The 18,157-nt window shown below is 44.6% G+C and overlaps 1 protein-coding gene across 4 annotated transcripts in view; it reads left to right on the top strand.

Moving 5' to 3' along the window:
* HEG1 (heart development protein with EGF like domains 1) overlaps window positions 1–18,157 on the top strand; it is a 52,639-nt gene that overhangs the window by 26,690 nt on the left and 7,792 nt on the right. For 3 of the 4 annotated variants that reach the window (XM_069021132.1, XM_069021133.1, XM_069021131.1), the window contains exons 11-20: window positions 941–2,305; window positions 4,866–4,985; window positions 6,589–6,683; window positions 7,501–7,559; window positions 8,012–8,172; window positions 9,906–10,040; window positions 14,739–14,781; window positions 14,884–14,921; window positions 15,416–15,503; window positions 17,033–17,207. In XM_069021132.1, the coding sequence (XP_068877233.1) occupies window positions 941–2,305; window positions 4,866–4,985; window positions 6,589–6,683; window positions 7,501–7,559; window positions 8,012–8,172; window positions 9,906–10,040; window positions 14,739–14,781; window positions 14,884–14,921; window positions 15,416–15,503; window positions 17,033–17,207 (2,279 nt within the window). Of the gene's footprint in view, window positions 1–940; window positions 2,306–4,865; window positions 4,986–6,588; window positions 6,684–7,500; window positions 7,560–8,011; window positions 8,173–9,905; window positions 10,041–14,738; window positions 14,782–14,883; window positions 14,922–15,415; window positions 15,504–17,032; window positions 17,208–18,157 lie in introns of those variants that run through there. The other variant, XM_069021134.1, reaches the window with a different exon arrangement.

Raw genomic sequence — 18,157 nt, 5'->3', positions numbered from 1 at the left:
TCACAGTGTCCTGTTTTTTAGTATGTTGTACATAAAGTTCTCGTTCATTACTACATGCAATACCACCTGTGGGTTAACTCAGGGGGATGTTTCCATTAAAAGACTCAAACCCAGACCCCACACAGATGGGGAACTGTTCCAGAAGTGGAGCCATAAGCCCTCCTGTTTTGAGGGCCGCGTGACTTTTTTTTTTTGCATCCTAACTGGTTTCTTTTGGGTGATGCTTTCAGAAGTGTTTCGTGATGACCTAAGTCAGTTGTAGAATGAAAACAAATTTTCCATACCCTATTTTATTTTTTTAAAGTTGGCTGAACTTAGCTGTACGAAACTGGCATTATAAGATTGATTACACCTTTTATGATAAATAATCTGAATTTTTTTGCAGACTGATGTGCTATTCATTTAGGATTTCCTGGGTGCAAAGTTTTGAATTACTGGGTTCATGATAAGCTGCAAATTAACATAATGTAATAATTTCATCCTGCAGAGGCATGACGTTCACTGTGTCTAAAAACAAATAGACTGAACAAGATGGATATTCTGTAGATGGGAATGGAGGATAAGCGGGAGAGGATATGAGTTTTGTAAATTATGAGTGATAAAGAGAACAGTTGGGTTTTCCTGCTTAGCTTGCCACAAATATCACGGAATGTTAAGAGCTCGATCACTTTAGGAAAGCAATATGTTAAGAACAGTGATTTGGAAACCTGCACGTTTCATGGGACTCTTGTGTCTGTCAGGGTTCACCATTTTAGAATCAATTAAGGAGTGTGTAAAACTCCTAATCCTGTACCCATGCTTGAGTGGTGCTTGAAATTTTTAGAAAAGCATGGACAAGTTCACAGACAAGAACATCTTATTTAGCAAGCGGTTTTAATGTGACATCAAAATACTTTCATATTACTCTGTCTTCCTAATATTTTTTGTCCTTTTACTCCAGACTCTTCAGGTAGCCATCAGCCAGTCAGTAGCATGGATGCTGAGAAAAGGACCTCAGTTTCTCACACAGATGGCACATACATTTCAACCACATATACCAGAGGAGGAGAAAGGACCCTTCTGTCTATCTCCAACAGCAGCACCTCTGCTGACTCCTCAGAAAGTTCCACCTTTTTTTCTGAAATTTCCAGCCCTTTTGATGCATCCAAATCATCTGTGGCTCATGACAGGCAGACCAATGCATCAAACAGTAGCAGTTTTGTTGAACCATCCACGGAGCCATTGCTGGTGCACCCTTCCAAACTGTCGACTTCTGCTTCTACAGGCAGCATAGAAAATACAACTCTCTTCAACACTGACACTGAATTGTTGGCCACTGACAGATCGTCTCTCTCTTCATCAGCATTTCCAGCCTCTTCCTCACTGTCATCACTGCAGCACTCACTGTCATCAACACCACCACCGACTCATCTCTTTACACTGTCGGAACCACCTGAGCTACGCTCACCCTCTGTGATGGCATCTTCACCCCCTCTGCAGGCTTTGTCATCCTCCTTGCCCACTTCTGCCTTGCCCTCCCCATCTTATTCATTAACATCTTTATTGCCTGTGTTTTCATCACCCTCATCCATCTCGCAGTCCAGCGACAGTGATCGAGCAAGCACCACTGTGGTTACGAGTGTGGTCAGGCAGGTGCCCTCCACAGCTGCCACAGCTGGAAGCTCACCCAGAGAGACCAACAAGCCCAATGTCACACACCAGCCCCAAAACAGCACCACCTTCACCCCCACCAGGTCACCTCTCCCTACAGCACCCATGGAGCTGCTTGGTGGACGCATCGTGTCCGTGTCTGCCCCCGTGACAGTAACAGAAACTGTCTTGCCTGGAGATGCCACCACCCAAGGGGACAGCTCTGGGAAGGCAACACCGCAGCTCACCACGGCCAGTGTTGCTCCACGGGTTGGTCCAACAGATGCACCCCTTAGTCCTTCACCAAGTGTAACAAATCACAGCAACATTGTGCCCACAGTGGCAGTGACCACGGTGAAACCTCCTGTGCTGACAACGCCGGCCAGTCGCCGGCCCACCCCAGGTGAGGCCAGCACTGTGAAAGACCACAGGGCTCAGACACCCACTGCCACTAAGCACGGGTATACCACTGGTAAAAGCACAGAAGCCATGGATCCCACCCCTGCAAAGCCTGGCAAAGTCACTGAGGAAAACATCCCTGTTACAAGTCCTTCTGAAGCCCCTCCAACAACCAAGACCACTGTGAGCATTGCAACTACTTTGGCTGCTACCAAACCAACCAATGTTCCTCCGTCGAGCAGCACGGTCGGGCTGAGGACGTCACCTCCAGCAACAGGTAATGTGTACAATGGCTCTCACCAGTGGTGGGGCCAGGAACAAGCAGGGCAGGAATGCCTGGGTCCCACTTTAAGAGTTTTCAAAGATGTGTGTGCATGTTTGTATGACAAGTCTGCTGTCAGCAGAGTTTGAGGGCAACAACTCTGTCTCCATGCTGGTTTTTTAAGCGAAGGGTTTAGCAATCATGTTGAATGACTGAAATAAGGGTGAGCACTTTGGTGAACATTTATGATAGAAAGGTTTAGCTGAAATTTGACAGTTTCAAGAAAATAAAGCTGATTGGCCTTCCAGGTAAGCACAGGATGCACTTTGTATTTGTTGATAGGTTAACAATAATAATTGATAATGATTGATATCTATCTTATTAATGAGAAAGTACAGTTGACCAGCACTTGGTATTTGTGTTGAAACTGCTTCTCATATTACAACCTATGGTTGTTTTCTCCCCACCTCACTAAACATTAATCTTCTACTTAGGGGCCTGATGCTTCTCCTGGTAGGCTATGTACCATAGTCTTACTGAGTGTGTTGTTGCAGTAATTTATTACCACTGCCAGTCTCCTTATCTTCTCAAGTAAATACATTTGCTGAAGTCTTAAATGAAAGGAAATTGGCTTTGTGTTTCAAGTTCAGAGCCTGGCCATCATGCTGCTGAAGGATACTGTGTATGCTAAAGGCATTAATCTCAGTGAAATACTGGCAATACTATATACTCCATCCAATAATTAAGTATTTAAAGGTTACTTCTCAGGCTGATTGGTTTTAATTATAGCTTCATGTAAAAAAAATTACTTTACTGAAATGAATTTTTTTAAATTGAAAAATTAAGATAATGCATCCTTTTTAGCAACTGATTCACATTTTTTGCCAAATTACTCTTTCCTTTGAAAACTGAGATTTGCTGTTTACCAGAATGCAAAAGACCCTTCTGCTGTCTTGGACATGGTGCTTTGTACATGGGCAATCACTGCCCTGAGAGAAGCTGCCCTGGTCTCTGCTGTACAAAGCACAATCTGAAGGATGGCAAAGTGAAAGCCATGGTTTTAAATCACACCCACTCATTTCTAGATTAGAGTCACCAAATCTCCTTCTCGCTGATGCTGAGGTAGCTGTGCCAGGCTAGTCCAGGCATGAGATTGCATCAAGTGGTGTGTCCCAGTGCAGAGGTTGGCTGTGGTGCTGTGGGGTATTGCGGTGACACCAGAAATGCTCACACGGATTTGGCTCTTGTGCTTTGTGCTTTAACCACAGAGCCTTTCTGTCACGGTATCCCGCAGTGGTAGGGAGGAGAAGAGAGATCCAGCAGGTAGGAATTGTGCAGCAAGATTCCTTTATTTAATTACTTTACAACTCTTTTATAGACTTTTTTCTTCATAGTCTAATTGGTCAAAGGATCAGCCACCCCTTGGGGTGATTGGCTAAAATCCTAAAACATCCATTGTCAAAATATTTTTCTACTGTACTATAAACAAGGCTTTGCAAGGTTGCAGGTGTTCATAGCTTATAGAACTCTGCTAATATCTTCCGTGAGAGAGAAAAGTATCTCACGGGACTGGAAAGAAGCAAGAGAAGTTCTTGCTAGCAGCATATTGTATCCACACCTGTCCTTCCTGCCTCTGCTGCAGTGCTCAGCAGCAGCCACAAGATAGGTACAAGTGGTGTGTAAGATGTCTTGCTGGTCTTGTAGAGCCTTATCACTGACAAGTCCACAGCCCTGCCTATGGTCTGCCTTTGTGGGTGTGTGTGTGACGTGTGTTTGTGCTCATGTAAGTTGTACACGCACCAAAAGGAGCTTTTTTGACCAGGACATCTTTTTTTTTTTTTTTTTTTTTTGAGAGGAAATATTGGATCTATCCTTCAGAATTTGCAGTTTGAGTTGTGTAATCTATGAAGCATCTGAGATTACAGTCCTTAATCCCCAGAGGCACTGTATATCACAGCGGTGTCTGCTCCCCAAGCCCTTGCTCACCCAGCAGGAAGGGCACTGTGAGTGGTGGCACAGGTATCACTGCTGTGACCATCCCCAGGCTGGCACGGGAGGAGCTCTGGGAAAGGAGGTGATTGCAGCCTCCAACATTTCTGGGTAATCCCCAAACCAGATCAGTGCTCAAGCACTACCTTTGGAGCACAGAAACAGGGCTTGGATGAAAAGGGCAGGATTTTGGTGAAGCAGCCCATGGTCACATGTCTAACTTGGGCTGTTGAGGTTCCTTCTTTTCATCCATAAACTGTTGGGTTGTTTGCCTTTGGAAAGAACCCTGAGATCTTCTGATGAGCAGTGCCGTAGCTAAGTTGGATGTTCATATTTACATGGATCCATGCTAGACCCCAAGGGCTTTTGAATGAATATTCAAGTGGTTTATATTTATTCTTTCAGTTCCTACAGAATAATTAGGAACAGGATAAATAGTAAGTGCAAATGATGCAATGAAGCATCTGATAATGCTCAAGGAGTCACAGATGGGGAGCCAGTTAATCTCTTTTAGCCCAATAGTTGATGATTTCTATGATTCTGTAACTATAGCCTGTTTTGGGTTTTTTTTTTTTTGCTTTTATAGAGGTGGATAAATGTCTTTCCAACCCTTGTCCTGCGCTGGCCACCTGCAACAACACCCATGGCTCCTACATCTGTCAGTGTCCTCTTGGATATGAGCTGGAAAAAGGAAAGTGCAATTTAGGTAAGAAAACAAAAGTGAAAAACCAGGGATGGAAATAATTATCTTTAATCTTCTAAAATAAATTGACTTAGGCTCAAACTAGCTCAGGAGCTTAATGTTCCTCCCCACCACCACTTTTATCGGAGCCTTTTAGTGTTTATACAAGTATGGTGTCTAATGCCCGTCGTGTTGGGCTGCCTGGGGAACAGGCAGAGAGGTCTGAGTGCTTCTTAAAAATGCAGCAATAGAGTGGTGGGCTCAGGCTTGTTAGTAAGGACAGATGTGCCCCTTCTGTTCCTGATGGGTTTTACAACTCCCAAAAAGCATTCAGCAGCTTATCAGCCCTGCAAACTCCAGTGAGGGCACTTGGCTTGGGAGAAGTGAGTGGGGCTATTGTGTAACCTGGCTTCAGTGGGATCAGCCATGTGTGGAAAGCTAAGCAGCCGTGAAAGTCTTTGTAAGATCAAGGTCTTGTTTCATACCTTTAGCATTTTTTTGGCAGTTATTAGCTGGAACTCAGGTTCTGACCCCTTCCTTTCTATTAGAGGACTCTCAGTCTTAAGGATTTACAATATTCCATTGTAAAGGGGAATTTGTTTTCATAGATTTTCTTCTGACCCTTAATCAATGAGGTTTAGAGGCATGGAAATTTTGCTAAGGAAGCATGGGTGAGGCGTCCCTGAAGAGTGTTTTGAAACATTTCTTCAAGTTGGAATGTGTCAGCTTCTAATTTAGAGGCTTGACTATGCCTTGAACTGGGGTATGGGCAGATTATATAAATACTGTGAAGGTGATTCTCATCATAATTTTTGTCCAGAGTTGTTACATTAGAGATGTCTGATACACAGTTTGTGCTGAAGATAGGCTCAATGGATGGGAAAAAAATGGGAAAGAATTGGAGACTTTATAACGTTATCTGCAACTGTATTTGTTTTTCTGGTGGAACATAAAGCTGGAGCTCTGAGTTCTTATTTCCACTGCATATCTCATGACACTTAATACAAGATTTAGGGGTATTATCTCTGCAAGTCTGGACAACTCAGATTATTGCATTCTGCTGCTGTGAATCAAATATGAATCTAAGCACAGAAAAATGCATCTTTTGGACCTCTCTTCAAATGTCATTGCTCATTCTCTCCAGCAGCTTGAAAAATGAAAATGTCCTTTCTACAGTGCTTTATTTTGACTTGCTTATTTGATTTCATTCCATTGCAGAGAGGGGTGAGAGATTTGATATGTTTACCCCGAATTATCATAAGTAGCTTTGGTACCTGACAATGTCTTATTACTACATTTGCCCATCTCTCTCTGTGTTCAGGGATCTATTTAAGATAGTCTGTGTTTCTATACGAAATGTATGAACACTGAAGTGAAATGCTGTCTGTTCAGCAGCACTGAGCTCTGGAATTTGACTGGGACTGTGGGAACATTGCAGCAACCCTTGGGATAAAACCCAAGGCTGTGACTTTGCTTTATTGGGGCAGTGACGCTCAGACCCGAGTTTTCTGTATGCCTTGTAAAGGGATATTTCATGCAAACAGCCTCTCATGTAAGGCAGATGAAAGAACATCTACACGTGGCACAGAGCTGTGTTCCAACTAACTTGTCTTACTCTCCTTTTTAGTGAGAATATTTATTGGCCAGGTTCCGCTGAAACTTAATATCACTCATGGGAAGTATGCAGAGCTCTTCCACGTTGAGAGGGAGATCCTGGAGATGGTGAGTGTCCTTGCTGGGACTTCAGCAATGATGATGGGACAAGTCCCCTTCACTCCTCTTATGACTGTCACATTTCCCAGCTGTTCAGTTGTAGCCATGTGGCTCTCGGTCAGTTGAGAGCCAGTGCTGGATGGGCTGTTGGCTTCCCCATAGGCTGTGCCATCAATTGCTCCAAAAAGACCCATGGGCTGGGGATAGGTACGTCTCTGTGCAGTTTTTATCCAGCTCACTGCATGCATGAGTTCATCCTGTTAGTGTTCCTGGGCTGGCTGCACTTTATTCCAACTCTTTGGAGTAGGTGATTTGGAGATGCTGCCAAAGGAGGGAGGTGCTGGGTGGAGTCACTGTGATGCTGCCTGCACAGCTTGTGCTGAGGAGTAAATACAAACAACTGCACAGATCCAGGGTCAGGGAGGCTCCTTGGAAGATCTGCAGTCTCCAAGGGGGTTGCTTTGAGGTCAGCCTTGCATGGGGCTCTCTCCCTGCCGGCATCTGGCTCATCCCTGACCTTTGTGGTCATTACACAGCAGGGCCACAGGCAGATGCTCATGTCAAAATCCCCAGGTCTTTGTTCTTGTCCAAGGCTGTGCAATGGTGACTTTGTCCATCCATTACTGGCAACAGGGCAGTGCATCTCTCTTATAGAGCAGATGAACCTTTGGGATGCTCAGAGTGCCCTTGGTCTCAGCAGGCATCTCTGGGAAACACAGGGGATGGTGTCAGTGACCCAGGAGCACTGTCCCATGCTACATCCCAAGGGGCTGCCTCCCTCCATCATCCCCTGGGGCACTAACAGCTGCTCTCTCCTTCCTTGCAGCTCAATGCATCGCTGTCAGGCTTGCCAGGATACCACCACTCCACAGTTAAGGCAAGCAGGTAAGGCTAAGGCTAAGGAGAAGAATGAGAAACTTGAGCATTTGGGATCTTCAACTTGAGATCCACACTCTCCATTTTGAGTCAGTGCTGGGCTTGGTACAATCTGGCCTGGCAGTGGTACAGGGCACGAGGAATGCCTGACCAGCTTGCCTCCCTCACCTGGTACTCTCTTCCTGATCTGAGCAGCTTGGAGATGGGCTGCCCAGGAGGGATTTATGGCTGGTTCCAAAGTGAGCTACCAGCATCCCTTCCAGCTCCATATTCTCCTCTCTGTGTATTGGTTAGTCCTGGTTTTAAAGTCTGTTACAGTGCAGGGCTCTTTCAGTGTGCATGTAGTGCTGTGTTTGGGATAAGCATCACTCGTGTTAATAACAGTCCTGTGTATGAGGTGCTAATGATGACATCAGACTGACCCATGATACTCAGGGCTGTTTTGTTTTGTTTTTTGTTAGGGAGGCAAATTTTGTGCATGTTTCAGTGCAATCCACGTTCTCTTTAGCATCCAACGTGACTTTCTACGATGTTATCAGCAGTGTGAAAAGCTACATTCGGGCTTGCAAATCCCCCACTGAAGCCTGCCAGTTCATCTCCAGCCTGAAATCACTCCACAGAGGTAAATAGCATCTGGAGGGCCTGTGGCAGGAGGGGAAAGGGATGTTTTATTTGGCTTCTTTTATAACAGGGGGAGAACGTTCTGCCATTTGGAAAAATCCCTCTGAATCTTTTTATCTTACTTAAATGGGAGTCATCTTAAGGACCTCACAGTACAAAAGGGATGCAGATACCGAGCCTTATCTTTGCCACATGTGTGAGAAATCTGCCTCTCTGTGAAAATATTGCACAGCACAGGATTAGAGGCATTGTGGGGCAGCCTTTCATCTCTGGGATGTGACACCAGGCCCAGCCAGATCAAAAACCCATAAGTCTTAATTCCACACACACGGCTGGGAGCCAGGAAAATGGTGTGAAAGCCAAGAGACAAAACCCCGCCAGTGAACTCGATTAGAGCTGCTGGAGGCTGCACGGTGAGCTCTGCTCTCCTGCCTGCCCAATTTCAGTGTTGCAGGTTGTAAAATGGTTCACAATGAAGACCTTTCGAGTTCTGTACTGAATCCTCTATCTGCTAGAGGGGAATGTGGATACAGCACAGAAAGATGTGGAGAAGGGCACCAGTGTTGTGCTTGACCTTCTCCAGGTGGACCCCAATGCTGTGCCCTGGCATCTCTCAGTTCTCACTTCCTGAGGGAGTGATAGAGGAGATTTAGCTGTGAGAGGTACCTCAGGATCCTTGAAAGAGTTTCCTGCAGGGAAACTGCTGCACGCGGAGTTTTGTGACTTTGGGGTTCAAGGCTTTCAGGTTTGGCCTTGAGGAGGATGAAGGGTGGCAACACTTAGCCCAGGTTTAGTGGGAAAGCCCTGGTATCATTTTGGCAGAGTATGCATGCAGATGAGAAGTTTAGTGTGTGCTTTTATTGCAATGTGCTGTATTTTAAAGCCACACTCTGGCCATGGATTGCATAAAATTATTTGATAAACCTGCTCAGATTATACCTACCCATTACCTCTGAGACAATGCTTCTGTAAAGTCAACTTCTAACGTGAAATAAGCAGAATAAGAAACAAATTATATTCTTGTGTAAGTACCTAAAAAAAAGATGTCAGATTAAAAAAAAAATTGATCTCGCAAGGAGAGGTTTGTAAAAGGAGAGTGCCACATGAGTGACATATTTTCCATAAAATCCTATTTCCCACGAATATTTGTTCATTCCATTTAGTCTGACCTCCCAGTAAAAAAAGTAAATTTGATGTCACAATTTCCATAATTTATCCACAGTTTTGCTGAATGCTCACTGTAACAAGTCTGACTTCCTAAATTAAAACACTGCTTCAAAGTAATGTAAATGAAAGTACAAATTTTTTGTTAGAAAAATGAAAAAATCCAGTGCTTATTGCTGAAATGGAAAATAATTGGTTTGGTCTGAGCACAATGTTTCGCTTGATATAAACTTAAAAATTGATTTGTTGAACTGTGTCAGGGAATGAATGTGTTTGAGCTCGAGCCAAACCAGATTTCTCTTTTTCATTTCCTCTTCTGCTTCTGAACTGAAACATTTATTATTCACCCCCTCTATTTGCCTGTACAAGTGATGGTAGATACACAAGAAATGGTGACATAGGGTAATGTTGACTCTCTCCTAATGGAACAAATATTACTAAAAAAAAAAAAAAATATTAAAGCAGCACATCAGCTGAGTGGGATGCCCAGGGAAAGCAAATGTGCATAATGATAATGTTGGGTTCAGCAAGAACCACGCTGATGTTGGCCACCTCTTTCCAATCCAACAGTTGGCAGCTTGTGCAGACAGAAGGACCCTGAATGTGACAAGGAAACTTCAGAATGCACCGACTTCGACGGAGTTGCGCTCTGCCAGTGCAAAAATGGGTACTTCAAATACAACAAGATGGACCACTCCTGCAGAGGTATTGCACTTTATGTGGTGTATGTTGCCTGAACTTTCCCTAAAGTTTTTGTTCCAGTGGAAATGAGTGTGTGTATGTAGTGCTGTGCATGCAAACCCCTCAATATAATGAATAAATATTAGCAGCTCAAGTTTCTTTTATTTAGTTAGGGGGCTTTTCAGCAGACACTGAAGATACAGTCTCTCTCTAGGAATAATATTATCTCTTCCTGGAGCATGCTGTGAGTCACAATGATGGAGGAGAGGGAGAAGGGGGCCTGGCTGCTTTGGGCTCCAGTTCAGTGGCACAGAGCAGAGATGACGTGTGTCTCTGCCTGTTTTGATTTTGTCTGAACTCTCAGTGAACTTAGAAGTGCTTTAAATTCACAAGCTTATATTAATACATCATCAGTATTTTAAAAATTTGTATCTGAAAGTGATTATGAATTTATTTTTCAGCTGGCTTCCAAATAGAAATTTTAAGCTTAAAGATTGCATTATTTTTTAGCTACTCCTGAGATCAACAAATCTGGTTTTGCTGCATTTTAAACAAAGTCTTTGCATGCCAGCCTTCAAATGACTTCTGTAGGATCAGGGTGTCCATTCCCTAGTTTGTGGTTGCTGTAGGCCTTCTTAAGAAGTGCAGTTTTCTGATGACATATCAATAACAATTGCAGTGGTGGTTATATATTGCTTCTGGCACTGCCTGCTGGGTTGCTCTTGAAATAGGAGGAGATGTTTTGTTGGTTCCAAATCTGAGAGTGAGAAAAATGTGCCTGGAAATAACTCATGTGCTACAGACTCTGGGAGGGACAGCTCAGAGATGGGCATCTCTGCATGCCAGGTCAGGGTCCTGCTTCTCCTGCACTCTGTGGCTCCTTTGTGTCAAAACCTTTCCCTTTGTGTTTTCCTTCCTTCCCCTCATCTTGTATGTTGGAGGAAGGATTTCTTTTGGGAAATATTTCTTTTGGGAAAAACCAACCCTGGAGAGTCAGAGATAGGCTTATGTAGTGAGTGAGGAGCTGAGCTGAAACTTGGGGAGGTTTTTACCCAATTCTTGTTCCATCATGGACAGTGGGGACCCAGCAAAAGTTACTTCATTTGTCTTGTTCATGTCTCTTGCCAAGCAGTGAAGATACATAGCTGAAAGGCTGTGAGGCACTTGGATGTGATGGTTGCAGAGGGCTAAGAGATAAAAGATCTTGTACATGTGATTACTCCATACTTATGAAACTTGTTTTCTGTGGAAAATATAAAAACCTTATCTGTAAAGAGTGCAGCCTCAATTGCACCTTCGTCTCACTGCTGTCAGTAGGCAACATCTTGTTGATCAGATTGAGAGTATCTGAGGGATAGGGTTGATGTGGGATTTAGGCTGTAGTGCAGAGGCATGAGGGCAGCACCAACTGCATGGTGCCACTCTCTGACAAGATACAAGATTTTCATTATCACTTGTGCTCATCTGGGCAAGCCAGGTGGTTGGGATTTTTGAAGGCTTTTCCAAAAGCCAAGCTATGGTCCCCATTTGATATTCAGGGCTATTTTGCTGATAAATATAGCATACAATATACCAGCCTCTTTGAAAATCACTGCCCTCTCTGTGCCTAAACAGGAACCGAGGTCTTGTGAGCATCCGACCCTCATTGTGGGCTGTGAAAATGGGGTGTAGTAGCTCCAATTATAGTATTTGCAAAGAGGGAAATGGCTATTGTGCTGCCCTGTCCGGCCTCCCCCGTGGGAAGGCTGGGGGAATTGGCTGCCCTGACCCACAGTGTTTATTCTGTCCTCCTTGTAGCATCTGTCCTCAGGGACATGCTTGGAAAAGCATGGACCAGGGAAGGGTTGGGTCTCAGAGCCGCAGGAGTTCCAACATGTTGGCCATGGTACCTCTTGCTGTGCTGTTCAGTGTCTCTGGGTTACTGCTGATTTTCAAACTTCTCAGTAGCTTCAGGGCTATTTCAGTAACAGAGCAACAAACCTGATGTGCCAGCTTTTCAAGGGCATGCTATTTTTACTAGTACAGAGTGTTTCTGGAGTGAAGCAAGGAGCAGCAAAGCAGGTTTCCAAAGAGACCCCTGAGTGTCTTTTGGGAAGGCAAAGGCAGAGGAATCCTAGGTTGAAGAGCACAACTTGATAGCTTTGCTTTGCCCCTGACACTTATGCCTTTCCTCTGCTCCCTGCTTGTGTTTGAAATCTTGCCAAGTGAGTGTGACAGTGAGAGTTCTCCTGGGAATGTGTTCAAAGGAGCAGGAAAGATGCCAAAGGAGAAAGCAAAGTGGCAGGAAAAGACACGGTGAGGAGAGGAAAATACATAAGCACCAAGTTTTTAAGTGAGACAGAGAAAAGCATATTCAGGATCTTGCTTTTCCTCTTTACTGCTCCTATATCCTCCTGACCTGAGAGCTGTGTGCCAGCGAGGTCCCAAGGCTGCTCCTGCCCATGGCACAGCTCCAGCTTTGAAACTGCTCAAGGTGTATGTGCCCACACACGTTATTGGGCTAGGGCTGGGCTTAGGGTGGGCTCCAGCACCTGCCTGCCTGCTCCTGCAGGCCTTCCCAACATGTAGGCAGTGGGCTGGAGCTGGGACTGGGATAGACGGGGCTGCTGTGCTCATTAGAGAAGGCAACCCCAGTGAGCTGTGAGGTGATGCCTCCCTCCGTTCCACTGCACTTTTCGTTACTGCCTGATCCTGTGGTTCACTCTGGCAGAACATTCACTCCATAATGTTTTCAGTCTGCTTTTGTTAGCAAGTGAAAGGAGCAACCCATCCAGTCTCCTTTTGCTAATGCCTCAGTGAGATGAATGAGCCAGGCAAGGATCCTTTGGGATTTACTATCCTTGCCCTGGCTGTTGGTTGACTGAGGCTCTTAACTCTTTCACAGTTACCTCTGGTCTCTTCCTTTACTTCAAAAACATCATCTTAGGGGGAGGAAAATATATCCAGCACAAAAAGCATCACAGTGAGGTGCAGCAGGGGGGCTGTGTAATGAGCTTCGCCCTCCTGATCCCCAGCTCTGGAGTGAGGGAGGTGGTGAAGGAGTAATGGGGTTATATAGGGCAGAGAAAGGTGTGCAAGACCAGGTATCGTGGACCTCAGGCCCACCATCATTGTTGGTGCAAGTCTGTGTCTACAGGCACAGAAGTGATGTGAGTGCAGCACTTTTCTGTGTCCACACATCCTGAGGATGTGAGGCAGGCAGAAGATGGGAAATTTTATTATACCTGGGCTTGCAACATCTATTTCTGGGAGCCAGAAATCAAAAGGGTCAAAGAGAACCTGTGAGTGTTCAGAAAAAAGCTGCAATAATTAGGGAGACTCAAAGATCTCAGTGGCCTTGGCTTTATTAAAGATAAAGGAATGATTTGGGGATGGTGAGGAGAAACCTGATCACATAACCTTTTCCAATCTAATAAGCAAACATTCAAAGTCTGGAATTTGACACTGGGGTAATTCAGACCAGAAAGAAGGTGAGTGTTTTTAATGGCTGAGGAAAATTAACTTTGTGAGCATCTGACCCAGGGCTGTGGTTGATTGTCTGTCACTGAAAACACTAAAATCAGTCTTGGGTGTTTCTCTAAAATGTAGTTCCAGTCCAACTATTTGATTTGAAACTGGAATTAAATTCAGGGAAATTCTGTGACAGCACACAGTGTTTGAGGAGGGAAAAAATCCATGAGCATTTTTGTTTTCATTTAACAATTCCCTGTGTAATGTGCTACAGGGGTTTCCCAGACTCTCGGATGATGTCTTGCAGACCTCCAAGGGCTGCTGCTTGTGCTGGCCCTGGCTTGTCCCTCTGTCCAAGGTGACTCTGTCTGTATCACTCCTGCCCAGGTCTTTGAGTGACCACCTTTGCTGCCTCTGTGAAAGGCAGCAGATCTGCAAGAGCTCTGGTGGGGCTATTGCTGTGAAAAGCAGTGATCTTATCAGTAATTTGAACCTTGTGTGTGTCCAATGTATCATCCCCTTTGCTGTTCATCAGAAGGGTAGTATAATTTCCTCAGATAACTTAGGATAGCTGTCCGTAAGCATGGAAATTATTTTATTTTGAAGTAATGGTTTCAGTTTTTCACCAATATTTTGCACATAGCAGTTTTCTGGATTATTTAGACCTCATAAATTCAATTTCTATTGTATAGTAAAATATTATTTAGCTGCAAATTTGAAAGATCAGAAAAGAAGGTGACACAAAAAAACGCCAACCCATTAGCATACCACTTTGGGTTACCCTGACTGTGTTTGCATAACATCTTGTTGCAATACTAACATTTAAAAGTAATTAATGACATGCACCAATGCTAAAGTAGCATAGTTCCAATGGCCTTTCAAAATGAAAACTGGAGGCACTTGCAGATTTTTTACATTGCTATTTTGTGTGAAGCACTACAAGCGTGCAGTGAGTTTTCATCTGGGCAAGAAGAAGCTCTGCTGGGAATTACATTGCCAGCAGCCCTCCCTGTGCCAGGCTCTGGGCTGGCTCTGCCTGGGAGCCCTGAAACGGCTCCATTAAAGCCAGCGGGAGGTGAATTTAAGTGGGCGATGTTTTGCCTAAGCCAGAGGACATCCAGCATCCCATCAAAGCGCCGCGCGTTCCTGCTGTGCAGCCGCGGTGCGGTCGGGCCCTGGGGCGGCGGAGGTGAGGCTGCCGTGGGAAGCGCCGGTGGGAAATCCCTCCCCGCTCCACTACGCGGTGCTCACGGCCCTTCTCTCTGTTTTCAGCCTGTGAAGATGGATATAAGCTGGAGAACGAGACCTGTGTGAGGTATGGTGACTGTTCTGCCCTCCTCCTACCCCACCATCCTTGCTCTGGTGACCGGTCGGCACAACTGAGCCGCTGAAACTCCCTGTTGTTCTCTGTTCCCAGCTGCCCCTTTGGCTTGGGTGGATTCAACTGTGGAAACCGTGAGTACCAAATTTCATTTCTTTTATTTTCCACAGTGTCAGAAATGGGACATTTGAAACATGCACTTGCAAGTGATTGTCTCTAAAATGCAGTAGGTACACGTTACTTTTGTCGGTGTTTATTGTTTATTCATTTTATGTTGCAAGTCATTTTGGGACCTTTTTGACAAAATTGACTTAATTTGACAAAATTTCTGTAATTAAACGAAGGAAAGATCATCTTCTTTCCCTATATAGTCTGTCAGGATAGCACATATAGTGGGCACTCTCGAAGCAAGATATTTGAAGGTGAATCCATGAAATACCATTTGAATCATTCTGATCTATCAGCGAAGGGAATCTATTCCCTATTCAGTTTCTATTTCACTTGAAAATTTAAGGCAGTATTGCTTATAGAGGGGGTGAAGGTGGGAACTAAACAGTTAATCCCTTTGCATGGGGACTGTGGATATGTTACACTGGGGTTTCTGAGTCTCTGTCTCTCCCGTCTGTAGCGTACCAGCTCATCACGGTGGTGATTGCAGCTGCAGGAGGGGGACTGCTTCTGATCATGGGCATAGCACTGATTGTCACCTGCTGCCGGTAGGTACCGCTGCCAGGCCCGGCTCATCCAGGGTATCCTCCCAGTGGGTTACGCTCAGAGCTTCATGTATGAACTCTGAAGGACTAAAACATATCATAGCCAAGGACCAAAACATAGGTGAAAACATAAGCTAAGCAAGTGGGTTAATCAGAGATACTGAAGTATCACATTTTGCTTTCATTTCTGGCATATATATTTTTTTCCCCCAGCAGCCAGGCTTAACAACTGAATTGGGTGTCTCTTAAAGATACATCTGGGAATCACGTCCTCTATGGATGGAGAGGCAGAGGAGTCCTTCCCATGCAGAGCTGTAAGGCTCGGAAGCCAGGAAGCAGACTCCAAAAGTGCAAGCTAAGAGAAAGGAGAAGTTTGGGCAACAGGAGAGGTTACTTGGCATTGCTCAAGGGGTGTTTGAGTGTATATAATGCTATTTTTTGGGTTGGACTTGATAATCTTAGAGGTCTCTTCCAACTTGGTGATTTTGTGGTTTTCAATTACCTTTTTGGACAAGTCCTGCATGTGCTCTCACTCTGTGTCTCTCTCCCTCTCTCTCACACACACACATCCCTAGTTCCCATACCAGTAGGTGGCTTTGGACAAGATGTGCTTGCCTAGGAAGTTGTTTTGTGATTTATGTAATCTGAAAAGGGATGTCTTGCAGTAACACCCTCTCCCCACCATTCCAGTCCCCAAATCTAGGTTTTCAAAGCTCTCTGATAAAGTTGGCAACTGGATTTGTCAGTAATATAGACATAGCAGTGGCTTGGTGGGCACAGTGGTGTGCCCCTGTTACCCAGTATTTTGAGCCAGAGGGATGCCAGCAAACCCCAGCCAGGAAATGAGGTGGCCAGTATGACTCCAGGCCCCACACTGCAGATCTCCACAGGGATGGACTGATCTTCTCATGAGTCCTGGCCTTTGGCAGCTTATGTGACTTCCTGGAGGATACTCTGCTTTGAACTGGAAATGTCACCAAAGTCTACTCATACAACGCTATAGTCCTGGAGGGACATTTCGTGTCACTCAGGCCAGCTCCTTGCAGGTCTTCCTTCTTAGGAGCTAACATAGTGCCTGCAAGTGCTATAATTAATAGCATGGGGCTCCTATACTTCCCCCCCCTCAATTTCCATGAGTTTTTCATTGACTTAGATGAACATGCATGTTTTTAAGAGACAAGGGGCATAGCTGGAACAAGCTGGAACAGGAGGGATTCAAACTGAATGTAGGGAAAAATTCTTTCACCAAGAGAACGGTAAGGTACTGGAATAGGTTGCTCAGGGAGGTTGCTATCTCTGTCTATGGAGATTTCAAATCCCACCAGATAATGCCCTGAGTTGCATGATCTGATTTCATATCTGACTTGGCTTCAAAGGAGAAGATTGGACTATAGTCCTTCTGAAATGATCCTCGTTCCCAGTTAAGATTCATAACATCAAGTAATGATCTCTCCTGAGATCATGTCAGAAGTGTATACAAGGTAGCAGGATAAGTTGTAAGTTTTCACTTTCCCTCATTGTTTTATAAACAGGAAGAATAAAAATGACATAAGTAAACTGATTTTCAAGAGTGGGGATTTCCAGATGTCACCTTATGCTGAATACCCGAAGAATCCCCGGGCACAGGAGTGGGGCAGAGAGACCATCGAGATGCAGGAGAATGGAAGCACCAAGAACCTGTTGCAGATGACAGATGTGTATTATTCGGTATCTATCCATAGCTTAACTTTTAAACCTTTGTGCCTCACACAGGAAAGAGATATTCCTTTTTTTATGGAAGAGCAGATCCCTTTCCTGCAAGATAAAAGGGCAAAGCAAATCTCTTCCTTAGACAGCAAGGCAGCAGGAGTCCTATGGGCTCTAGCTATTAGCTGTGGTGAATATCACAGACATGTCATTAGAGAGAATGCTTAGGAAATGTCTAGGAATGTTTTGGAAAAAATGCCCAAAAAGCCCAATGCTAGAGTAGAGATGGACAGTTAAAGTTTCTGGACAGCCTGCTAGGGTTCCCTGTAGGCAATTTTCTTCTGTCTACCCTCCCTGATGAAGTGGAAGGTTGAAACCTTTATCTGGGGAACTTAGCCCCAAAACAGGAAGATGCTGGTCACTGAGGACCCCTCTTTTCTCCATTTCTTCCCTCTCTAGGGTACGTAAGGAGCATCCCTTCAGCTCTGAGGGAATAAGGGGTACTAGGCTGTGTAGGGCACAGAAAGACAGAAGCACAAGACCTTGTCATGGCTGGTACCATCTGCTAATGTCTGTATCCAGAGCTGTGGTGCTGCTGTATCATCTGTCACTCAATTTCAGCAACATATACTCTTAAGGTCTGTGTGGGTTACTCATGTGAGTGAAGGTTGCAGGACTTCACCCAAATCACACATTCTGGACTCCTTGCTTTCCAGAGCAGAGAACAGAGAGCATTACTATTTTCTTGGCTTATATTTTAAGTTTTCCAGTAAGCAAATTTACTGGGTTCTACAGCATAGAGGCAAATAATCTTCCTTCATGCTTCAACTAAGAATGAGATATTTGAAAATGAAAATGCATTTCCTATTTTTTTTAAGGCTCTTATTATACTAGAGAGGGAAACATTTTAGCAAGCAGTAGGTGATGAGGGCTCTGAATGGATCTGCTCTGTAACAGATCAGACCAAGTGG

Source organism: Aphelocoma coerulescens, chromosome 7 (assembly GCF_041296385.1).
Source record: "Aphelocoma coerulescens isolate FSJ_1873_10779 chromosome 7, UR_Acoe_1.0, whole genome shotgun sequence".
Taxonomy (NCBI): domain Eukaryota; kingdom Metazoa; phylum Chordata; class Aves; order Passeriformes; family Corvidae; genus Aphelocoma; species Aphelocoma coerulescens.
Note: the sequence above shows the minus strand (reverse complement) of the source record. Positions and strands in the feature narration are given on the sequence as shown.